Genomic DNA, 12,051 nt, shown 5'->3' on the forward strand with positions numbered 1-12,051 from the left:
CGTATATGTAGAATGTTATCTATAATTTGTCTTCATTATTTCAACGATGTGTTTGTTTTTTAGCATCAAGATTTTAGCTTTTTGGTGTAGTCTCAGTTGCTCAATATTCACCTTTTTCCCATAGATTATGGGCCGACATTTGAGTTACTAAGTCCCCTTGTATAAACCTACACTGCCGACATTTGATTTAGTAAGTTGCCCTGTATTTACCGTATATGTAGAATGTTATCTATAATTTGTCTTCATTATTTCAACGATGTGTTTGTTTTTTAGCATCAAGATTTTAGCTTTTTGGTGGAGTCTCAGATGCTCAATATTCACCTTTTTCCCATAGATTATGAGCTGACATCAGTTTCCTTTGGACTATGAACAATTACCTAAATTGTATCATTTGATTATGAACTAAACCTTGATTCCTTAGTCCATGAACTCTAACCTCGGGTTTCTCTGCACTATTAACAAGTAATTTTGCTTTTCCTTGGATTAACTTGGTTATTCTTGATTTCAATTGAAATATTATATCTCTTTCGTTGGGAGTTATCACCATTTCTTTTAGGTAAACACATTATTACTGGAGACTTAATGTTTTTATTGTACATGTTCCTGTAGAACTATATATAAAATTAAATAAAATTATTTATGGTTCTAGTTGTTCCTTAATTAAATTTGACAACTAAAATAAATTTAATTGCGTTTTACACCAATTTTTAGAAGTCCCCTTTCCCTCTCTTTGGAGTTCGGTTAAACTTCAGAAAGCATTTTATCCCTGTTACTTATTACATCAAGTTGCTTGTACGATTTATAAGTTCTGCGAGAATATTTTTTTTTAAAAATCCAGTTTTACAGCCATTTGAAAAGACAAAAATGGTTTATCTGATAAATATTGGTCGGCTATCTCTTCTCTTTGGTCTGATTTTTGGCTTTGGTCGCTACAAGAAAAATAAGAAAATAAAATATACAAAATAGGATTGATTTTCATATACTGTGCAGTTTAAGTATTGGGTGAGTATATATCCGCTGTCACATCTAAGGAAGGTCGGCAGGGCGTATAAAAAGTCAAATTATCCTTACGGTTCCTAACGCTTGAAACATGATAGTGACACCAAAGAAATGGTTTAAACGTGTTTGGAACGATCGTTGAACGTCTTTAGGTTATACGTTGGTGCCTTTTTTACGTGAAGGTGTGGCGAATAGTTATTTGAACTCATAAAAATTCTATGAACATAGCCACACCGTGTGTGTACAAGCCGATGGTATAGTAATTTCATTCGTACATGGGACCCGATAGCCTACATGTATGCCAATACTACTTATTCCCCTGGTAGAATCATTTTTAGGTTGTTACGAAAATATAATCTAAATATAAATAGTAACAAGAAATACTGTGAACAAGCTCACAACGATGAAGACTTCCTTCTTAATTAGTGTGGATTTAAATGTTAAATGTAAAACCCTAACTTTGGATTTTCTCCCTTCGGAGTCTATACACAATAATTTTATTTCTTCATGCATATCTACCTTCCAATATAATTTCACTAAAATCGTTTACACGTGCAAATTTGGAGGGTTGAGCTTTTAAGAAATTTAATGAAATCTGTACAGACGAGATTATTCTTAATATACCCTGTAACTTTGTTTGTGGTAGGTATAAATACACTTACAGAGAACCGTATATCTTTTTCTAGTATAGCTTCCAATAGTTTGAGTCTTTTGTCCTCGCTCTGTAACTATAAGGTAAAACACTGTTCAAACATAAATATGATACATGTAGTTGATATTTTGTATTCGAAATGGTGGGTACTTAATTAGCAGTACAAATGGAATAATACTTTTATTTCAGTACGTAAGTCATACTATCACGAAACTGAGTTTAATTCCTGAAAATAATTAAATACTTTGTCAATATTTTGTCTGACTACGTGCAAATTATTGAAACTACTATTTATCTGTTGACTTTACAAAAATCCTTTCATGGGCGACTGTCGTGTTAATGTAATTGACAAGATAAATGTGTTTGGTAAACTTGTCTAAAATAAACTTTTATACTTCGTATGTATTCAAAGCTGTCTTAGCGACCTTGACCTTCAACTGTGAAAGTAATTTTTCTAAGTATAAACCTAGTTAGATAAAACTAATGGAAGGATTATAACAATAGTTTGACGAATGAAAAGAAAGTGTTCACGATAATGTTATTGCAACTCTTGAGGCGATACTTAAACAAAGACAATGAAGAGCGTGACATTCCTTACCAAATTAAAATAATCAAAATTTTTATGACCTTTCACCTTTGACCTACAAATGTATGCTAAATTGCAAATTGGTTTTGGTACCAGTCTTGCATTGCATATCACAGACGCAGGTGTATATTGAGGGGTATCATAATATTGTGTTTTCTTTTTGTCCCTTTATAGAGTAATGTTGTTGCAATATAATATGAACAATGATTATAAGATAGACCAAGCATTAATCTTGTTTTGTTAAGAAAATTTAGCATAAGTTTTACGAATATAATCGTTATTATCGTCACATTCCAAGTGAAATATAAAGAACAAAATATTTTTGATATTCGCAAGTTTGATTTTGAAAACAAAATAATCAACTGCAGTTGGGTTTTTTGTTCGTCCTCCATCAAAAAGTTTCGTTAAACTAATAATACAATAGCTATGGCCTTATGTTGAGTGAGAAGAAATGGCGATTTAAAGTTCAAGACAATCTTCGTATTCACCCCCTATTTTCTCGCAGAAAAATGACCTTTCTACATGTCCTTAGTAGAGGTTTTATTTAAACAATTCATTTATGTTTTTTTAATCGTAATGTACAATAGAAATCTCTCGGAAAATACCTTGGATTTTTCCCTGAAAACCATAATGTATAAATGTGTTAGATTTGTCTTTCTTTGGCTGAACCTATCACTTGATTCTGAACTGAAAGTTTAGAAATAAATTTGCAATATGGTTATATCCTTCTAATCTGCAACAGTACGAGGTTGCTACAACATTGGGGTCATCATTATGAAAGTTTGATTGTCGTCATATTCATGAACTCGTGGATCAATTTGGTATTTCCATATGACTATGAGAACTGATGTGTTGACTATCATAGTTTTCTTTTCCCATTTTGTTGACCCTGGACGTGACATTTTATAAGAAACTGGACAGGTTTTTCTAGAAAAGAAGAAGACACCCTTCCGGTGCATCTGGGCAATGCTTCCAATTTTTAGTGGACTCCGGGTTTGTCATTTACTTTGTCTCTGTGTACATAGCACTTTATGTAATACAGTTGTGTACTTCATGTTCTTCATTGTGTGCGAGTGTTCCTTGTCTAGACGGTTGAAAATGAAATGAATGATAATGTTCACACGGCGCCCACTGGAGAGTTATCAAAGCGATTATATACTATTAGAGGAGGGGATCAAAAGCAAGTTTCAAAATGTCGACTTTAGATAGAAAGAAAATGCGAGTTGTGTAATATGGAAAAATAAATATTTAAAAGTATTGTAGTATTAACATCTTCATTGGCGTATCCAGAGATTTCGATAAGATTGTCTAGAAGGGTTCCAATGAAGGGGTTCCATGCAAATATTTGCTAATTTTTTTTGCATGAAACTAACAGAATATTCCAACAAAAGGGGACCTAGAGACCCCCCACCAACCCTTGGCCTGGTTCCACAACTGATCTTAACTTTGAACACTGCTACATTTACCTGATTCATCAAAATTCTAACTTCCTCTCTCCTTACTTTTATATTATTCAGTTCTTCCTCCAAGGATTGAATCTTCTTTTTAGCTTCTCTGTTTTGGAAAGTTTGCTTTGCTGTTAAGTAAAAGCTATTGAGTAAAGTATAGAAAACTTCGAAATAAAGCCCTAAGGAGCCCAAGACACTCACATCGGTACTGGGCTGTACGTATTAACATTTTTTTTAAAATGATTAGCCCAGAACAAACCAACCTTCATCGAAATTTTTCTTAATGAACTTGTAAACATGTAGGTCAATGTTTTAATATAATTTTTGCCCCGTTTCATATAGAGTCTCAAATTGAGATTTTCCTCAAGTTCTTCCTCAACTCAAATTTCAACCAATCAAAACACTTGAAATGGAAGATTTGCGGAAAATAAATCTACAAAACAAAAATAAAGACGATTTATTTCAAATAGATCAGTACGGAATAGAGGAGGCCAAGCAAATGCAGATCATTAGTCCCAGTGCAATTTATGTGCGCGCTCATATCTGATCATTTTGTTTTCTATTTCAGGACATGCGTTTTATCTGTGGCAGCATCTCTTCAGTACCTGCGCATGGAGTTTTCATATCACAACTCAGACGCTATGCCATTGCTTACCGTAACTCTACAGACTTTTTGTAACGCGCCAGACTTCGGCTTCAGGAACAGGGTTATATTGCTTAAAGTTTAAAGTCATCACCACAAAATTTATATGTCATCATATGAACTCGTGGATCGTTACGGTGTTTCCATTTCCACCAAGAGAACTGATTTATCCAACGTATCATAGTTTTTCTTCCCTCTTTCGTCTACCCTAGACTTGACTATTGATAAGTAACTCGGCAGGTGTTTCTAGAAAAGCAGAGGAAGCTTGCCCTAACCGGTGCACCTGGTCCATGCCGTTTTCCATGCTGCTGGACTAGTTTTTAGTGGAGTCCGAGTTGCTCATTTACTTTTGTTACTTTTGTGTATTACTTTGGTTATTTTATGTTTTGTTGTGTGTGTGTGTGTTTTCCATGTCCGCTCTTTGTCCTTGGATTACATTCTTTTGATTTCTTGAATCTTGGTTACTTTGATTACTCAATTGCACAAGTGTTTCTTTATACTTCATTCAACATGAGTGTACTTGAACCTGTTTATTCCATACCGAGTGCAAGTGATTTTCTAAACTTTATCTTAAACCTTAAACCAAATAAACGCTTTACTGTGGTGGCCAAGTACTGGAAAGTCGATAGTGTTAGCCTTTGATCAACCATTAATTATTCATTAACGTACTTTTCACTGCTGCTGGACTAGTCTTCTTACATTTAGTACTGATGACAGGCTTTGGTTTTATATTTGCATTATGCACAGAAGACAATGGCTTTCTCTGTTGTATAGTTGACCACGTATGTTCTGATTCAAAAGATAAAATGACACTTTGAAAACTATTTCGCATACCTCTTTATGAAATGAACAAGACATCATTATATATATATTAGTAGGCATCAATCATCAACATGGGTGGTTTATTGAGATTCAATTAGGTATATGTGCGTTATCGTCAAAACAGTTAGGGCTGCGAACTCATACAAGTACATTCGAAAAAGATTTACGACAAAACTCTGCTCCATAACACGGGACTTGTTAATGAAGTACAGGAATTTATAAACAAATATTCAAGTGTGCTTACTGATAAAGGATTGGACAATACTATGCTCAAAGACATGGGCCCTGCTACTGAAGTACACGAATGTATATACAAATAGTATTAGATTTAAAGTGTGTTTACTGGTAAACTTTGTATTCGGGCAATACTTAGCTCCAAGACATGGGACTTGCTACTAAGTTCACAAATATATAAACAAATAAGATTCGATTTAAAAAATGCTTACGGGTCAAACTACCTTTGTATTTGGACAATACTCTGCTCCAACACACGGGACTTGTTTCTGAGGTCTTCAACTGCTTCGGTGTTGTCCGTGTTTGATTTGTCTGCTGAACATCTTTAATTTTCTAAATTAAGAATGATATTTCTTTCTTTAATGTAGAGTAAAGACTTTTCAGAGATATTTTCGGTTTTTGATAATACAACAGTTAAATTGCGCATGCTCTGAACAGCGTCTGACGTTCGAAAATCACTTTACACGCTACCGACAGCCCAAGCTCCAGCGAGCGGTAGTCGTCCGTTATTTCTTTTACTAACCGCTGCAGACAGGCCTTTCGAAAATTCTCGGACATTATTCAAATCAAACGTCGTTTGACCATTGGACAACGTCGCGTAAAATTATTCAGTTTTTCCCAACTTTTCAAGATTCTTGAAATTTCTGAGAGGGATTGCTACAGCGTCTAGACTGAATTTCGAACGTCAGACGCTGTTCAGAGCATGCGCAATTAGAAAGTCATGCAAAATCGAGAAACAGCGAATGATTTCACGCGACGTTATCCGATCGTCGAACGACGTTTTTTGAAATTTCGGAAGACCTTTCTGCAGCAGTTAGTAAGAGTAATCAAGGGAACCAAGGTTATAGCGGTAATCAAAAGAATGCAATCCAGGGACAAAGACCAGACATGGAAAACAGACATACACAACAAAGAACATAAAGTAACTAAAATCATACATACAAAGTAACAAAAGTAAATGAGCAACTCGGATTCCACTAAAAACTGGGAGCATGGACCAGGTGCAGCGGTAGAAAGGAAACGAACGCCTGTCGCTTTGTGAAATTTGCAAAAGGCGTGGACAGAAAACTCTATTAGGATAAGCCTAAGGTACGTTGACACAATACAAATCGCCTGCCCTTTCAGCGTCACATCTGTGAACTTACTATATATGTGTACAGTTATTTGAAGAAAATAAATATAATATTCTTATATCAAATTAAATTAAGTGCCTTGATTTTATAGATAAAAATGTATTCAGTTATGTGTAGCTTATCCTCGATCATGTAGCATTTAGATTTTTAAAGTATTACACCGTATGCGACAGTATTCAGAATTGATGGATTTCTTTTGGATTTTAAGAACTGAGCAGATATAATTTATTCATTTATATAACAGAAGTATTATTACCGTTTATTAATTCAACCTACGAACTTAACTTCAATACATTATTACTTATTTTTTTAGGTAGAGACATTCATTGAACAGAAAATATGTGTTAAGGTTGGTTACATCATAAAATGTTAATTTCCTATTCCGACAATACCTGTAAACCGTCCGATGATGTCAACTTCTGAATCTGTGATAGAGTTACAACCATTTGGTTTGCACCTACATGTATTTCTTTTAAAGCTCTTCTAATGTATTAAAAAGAAAATTGACTTGTTAAACTGCTTTGCTACGTTAGTAATAAGCGGAGCACAATGTATATATGTGTATTCAATAATTTTTTTTTTCAAATTCATAAATGCTTTTCGAAGTGGGAAATCCATACATCAGTGGCGGATACAGACAATCCGAAGGGAGTGGGAGAGCCCAATGCAGTGATTTCCATTCTTTTCTTTATATAATCAACCAAACATTTCGAGCATAAGAGGAGGATTTAGGGATACGCTTAGGCCAGAAAAAAAGACACGACTCGTTGCGATTTGTTATGGTTAATTACAATCAGATAAGACCTGCTACGGTCCATCGTATCCTGATGTTCACAACCCGACACGACTGAAATACGATCAGATACGATTCGATACGATCAGTTCGGTTAAGCAACTTGCATTTTCTTGCGATTTCTATATAACTTGAGCAACTCGGACCCCACTAAAAAGTGGAAGCATGGACAAGGTGCACCGTTAGGGTAAGCGTCCTCTGTTGTTCAAAAAAAAAAACCGAGTTGCTCATAAAAAGTCAAGTCCGGGGTAGACAAAAGAGGAGAGGAAAACTATGACACGTTGAAAAAATCGGCTTTCAAGGTGCAGATGGATACATCGTAATGATCCAGGAGGTCCTGATCTCAATCGGGACAATCGCATCTCTACTTATTTGGTCGTAACATAGCACGTGTCCCATCGTATCAGGTCGTGCATTGTACTCGTAATTTGAAAATTGTGGTCATGTCGCATTAGATCGTATCTACTCGTAACCATCCCTGTTTACTTGCAACACATCGTACTAAAACATATAATTCTTGAAAAAAGTTCCACAATCAGTTACGATTTGGCAATCGTGCCAATCGTAGCTAATCGCGCGATAGTGGAATCTAGTAGCATTACGCATTCAATGACAATTAACGCAATTTCATGTGATTAAGATTGTAATATGAAATTTAAAAAAAAATGATTCGGATTGGTTATACGGTGTGATGAATCGATTTGAATTTAGATAATGTGCATTTGATTTGTTTGTTTGTTTGTTGGGGTTTAACGTCCGAGCAGCAATATTTCAGCTATATTCAGACGATTACACAGTCGTGTTCACGTAGTGTAATTCATGTAACAAAGGCGTACTAGTTAGTATTCTGCTAATTGTAAATAGGATATAATGGTTTATTCAGAATTGCGGTGGAGGAGATGTTTGCCTGGTTCATGTCTAATTCCATAGACACTGTGTAAACATCTAAAATAACCTTATTCGTGGTGGTACTGTCTGACCGGCAGCAAGATCGTCAACAGCTGAAAAGATTAAAGGGTGTATTAACCTGAAGCAATACTATTAACCTACAGGACTATGATTTTTAATGTTAAATATTGTAATGCTGTGTACATTATGTTTATAGATAACGAAGGAAACTTACAGCAACACTGTAATTCTATTGATGATATTTTATTTCTATATTTTCTTCAATCATCAAAGGTTAACGAAATGAAAAACGTTAAAGAAAAAAGAATCATAATACATTGTAAAACTTTCAGTTTAGCAGTTTTAAGTGTCAGTATCTGTAAGAATCAGACAGTGGGTGAAACATGGTATGAAAAATGACAAGATTTTCAATACCACGCTGGTTATTTTATTTTATATTTTGATTGTCAGATCGGTGGGGTTTTGACATGCATGTTTCTGATTTTTCCCATTTTGCATGATTCTTACGAACACTTACACTTAATGAAACACTGTTCTCGAGTGAGAGTTGCACTTGCATGTCAAAGGTCAATCGGACTTGCAATTTCCTATAATTATTAAATTATTATTATTATCATTATCATTATTGTTATTTCTTATAATTATTAAATTAAATTTTATAAATCGCTCATAATTAATAAAAACCTGAACCTGGTTCGATATCAGAGAGTTCGATCAATAGGATAAATATATCTAGCAGGTCTCTCAGCATTCTCCGATCTTTATCTGCGATGCCCTTGCCTGTTATGTGATCAAGAGAGGATTCCAACACATCATTCGCTAAGATGTCAATCATGAACTGACAAACTGTTTGCTTTACTTTGTTTGAATTCAACTCTTGACATCCTATCAAAACAGTCATTACATTAGAAAGGATACTCATTTTTGCAATTAATATACATGTAGTTGCAAAATACCACTGTTCAAAGAAAAAAAAATTGTAATTTAAACTTAGTCTTACATGTTGAAAACTCACAGCAATAAATGCATTTTTTCTCTTAACAACAAACTCAAAACCTTAATTGATGTAGTCTGAATTTCACTTTAGTTTTTCGCTTATATTCTAAGGTTCGAACATTTTGGTTCAGTTCAGTTCTGTCACTTGTACCTTTTACTAGACACTAACACTTTTAAATTTTAAAGCGCTAAACTGTCACGAAAGTGGAAATACGGAATCACTCAATTGAAGTATCCTTAGGAGCGTTTTAAAATAATGATAACAAATTGTTGTTGCCTTGTTACGTTTCCACGTGCTTATTACTAATAGAAAAAAAACGACTACAATGTGATTTAGTGTAGATGTAAAAGCTTTATAACGATTCATAATCAGACAATTGAAAAAAGGATATTATCAATAGAAGTTCTAAAAAATGTTTATCTTGTAGTAATTTACAACATCTGAGAAAATTAACCTGGAATTTCCTCTCCTGTTAGTTCCTTGTACACACGCATAAAATGTGTTACCTCGATCTGATTTAAGGTATAACATTTGACAGGAGGTTTAAGTATTCCGAAGACATATGCTGCTCGTAATAGTATCTCTGAAAATAAATGATTGATGAAGAAATTGTTTATGCCTCATTTCTCATTTCAACACTTCAACTACAATCATCACCATCATCATCATCTTCCGGTACGGGTGTAGACTCCACAAGGAGTGTAGAACCTCCCGCTACCTGCCGTGCTATAATACCGTGTGACACCTTATTACAAATGTATGCCCCCCCTCCCCCACCAAAAAAAAAAAAAGAAAGAAAGAAAGAAACGTAGTCGGGAAACATTTTGTTTTTGTTTTAACTTACACAACTCTTCTTTCTGGTATACTTTTGTCAGCGAAACTCCTCTGGCGGCTGAATGGATTTAATCCAAAGACGAAAATACATTTGATATTCATAAAAAAATGGAATAAAATGTAGAGACGATATTTGATTTAAAAATAGTGTGGAAGAGTGAATTTTATAATGAATATACAGATAATTTTATTTTCAGAATTTCCATGATTTAAGATGAGATTTATTAATAAAATATTATTCGAAAATCATAATTTTTGTTGCTTATTTAGATATTTCATGCTAAATTAATTTTTACATGTCATTGTGTTTAAAACATATATAGATGTGGAATATTGTACACGAGTCATGCGCAACAGACAAATACATTTTTCTAAGATGTTATTATATTATAACTATTTTATTGTAATTAATTGACTGATAGAATTTATCTATGCTAACAGGGTTATCTTTCTTTTACCAAATCTTATGAATTTATGTATTGTTATTGCAGGGTCTTTTTGTTTATCCATGTAACTGCAATAAATATTGGAACCTAACGATTTGACGAGGTTTATATCTCCCTGGAGAACTGGCCAGACAACAATAGGTCACCACACGGGCTTCCGGTGGGCAATGCTGAAATTTTAAACATAATCGCTATTCCAAGATGGCCACCGGTCGAAGATTTAAAATAAAATCATAGAGGCCTATAAACAGATTTTAAGATTTCTGTGACAACGGAGATGTTTGGGGAATATAATTTTATATGTTTTTGTCCAACACACTTAATACTACATTTATATACATGTAGTTTCAGAATACATGTATATTGGTAAAATATTATCTTGTTAGGCATCGACCACTTTCATAATGTGGGAAGGGGGATTGCCGTTTTTTTTTTAAATAAAATTATTCCAAACTTTAACCCAAGCATGTTTTATTTACTCAGTCATGGACAGACAAAAATATGATTTAATATTACCCACATTACTTAATAAATGTAGATTTTAAAATAAAAAAAATAACTCGGCTGTTTCTAATCTAACTCAACATAAAATCCCAGCCCCCCACCCCCCACCCCAAAGCCCGAGAAGAAAATGGACTCTGCGTTATTGTTACACATATTAATATTTTCAGACTATATTATCCACACATGTGCAGCAAATTCAGGTATACATGTATTTGCATCTCGCTTTATTATAAAATGCCATACAATTTCTGTCTATTTCGTTCATACTTCCTGTCATCATTATGATTTTTCTCTCGTTCTACATCTATCATGTTCGTGAACTAAATTGAATTAAATTCTTAATTTTGAAAGCTCCTCGTTCAAGCAAAACATTAACACGACCAACCTCTCGAAAGAGGTTATAGAAGTTGCCAAACAAAAGGTATTGTAAGATTTATGAGTCCATAAAATGTGAGTCCATTCCAGGTTGTCATTGTTCGTTTTTAATCAATTATTGAAAAATTCAAATATTTCCATCAACATGAGGGTCTAATACGCCGCCGTTTTCACATATTATTATTTATATTACATGTAATTTTATCATACAAACCATCGTCGAAGTTTTCCATGGAACCCATATCATATGTAAACAGTACAAATACCGGTAGCAATCTGAACACTAATCAAGCACACGCTTTTGCCTCGTGATTATACAACAGGTCGGGAATTTTACTATATAAGGACATTGAATACCTGTACATTTATAGGGATGATCCACAATGACCTACCAATCAAGTCAATACGTCATTATTGCATGTTTGCTTTAAGTTGTTGTCATGTATTAGGTACATTTTAAATTGATATATCCGCCTAACAACTTTCAATATTGTCTTTTTTACATAAAAGCATTGCATAAAGTAGTATTGACCGTCTGTACATTATTTAGTCAGTACCATGTCTCGGTAGTATAAACATGCGTCTCCGTACAAAATGCTTAAAATATCAGGTTACTAATCGAAAGTAAATTTCTTACGGCGAGATCTGAGATGGTGGTCGGAGGGATGGGACTCAG

General features: G+C 34.0%; 1 protein-coding gene across 6 annotated transcripts; it reads right to left on the minus strand.

Moving 5' to 3' along the window:
* Nucleotides 1-509: 509 nt before the first annotated feature.
* Nucleotides 510-11,701, minus strand: LOC148606821 (uncharacterized). 6 transcript variants are annotated; one of them, XM_088544965.1, is made up of 10 exons: nt 11,590-11,701; nt 9,671-9,799; nt 8,904-9,104; nt 8,266-8,311; nt 6,910-7,000; nt 5,597-5,717; nt 4,998-5,117; nt 3,740-3,813; nt 1,662-1,727; nt 510-929 (listed from the first exon to the last, which is right to left on the minus strand). In XM_088544965.1, the coding sequence occupies exons 1-10, from the start codon at nt 11,615-11,617 to the stop codon at nt 870-872; spliced, it is 936 nt and encodes a 311-aa protein (XP_088401091.1). In that variant the 5' UTR covers nt 11,618-11,701; the 3' UTR covers nt 510-869. The 6 variants fall into 6 exon arrangements, with proteins under 6 accessions (XP_088401091.1, XP_088401089.1, XP_088401088.1 ...); XM_088544963.1 differs by having other exon boundaries at nt 511-929; nt 1,662-1,721; nt 3,704-3,813; XM_088544962.1 differs by having other exon boundaries at nt 547-929; nt 3,704-3,813; nt 8,910-9,104.
* Between the last annotated feature and the right edge of the window lie 350 nt (nt 11,702-12,051).

This window comes from Perna viridis, chromosome 9, assembly GCF_037379345.1.
Source record: "Perna viridis isolate PV_CMFRI_1.1 ecotype Kerala chromosome 9, ASM3737934v1, whole genome shotgun sequence".
In the NCBI taxonomy this organism is placed as follows: Eukaryota; Metazoa; Mollusca; class Bivalvia; order Mytilida; family Mytilidae; genus Perna; species Perna viridis.

Excerpts from the sequence above, each read along its gene's own strand:
- LOC148606821 (XM_088544961.1), bottom strand. The coding sequence starts at position 11,617 with ATGGGTTCCATGGAAAACTTCGACGATG. Across the intron at positions 9,800-11,589 it reads CATGGAAAACTTCGACGATG|AGATACTATTACGAGCAGCA; the intron begins GTTTGTATGATA and ends ATTTATTTTCAG. Across the intron at positions 3,814-4,997 it reads TAGTCCAGCAGCAGTGAAAA|CAAAGCAAACTTTCCAAAAC; the intron begins GTACGTTAATGA and ends TTTACTTAACAG.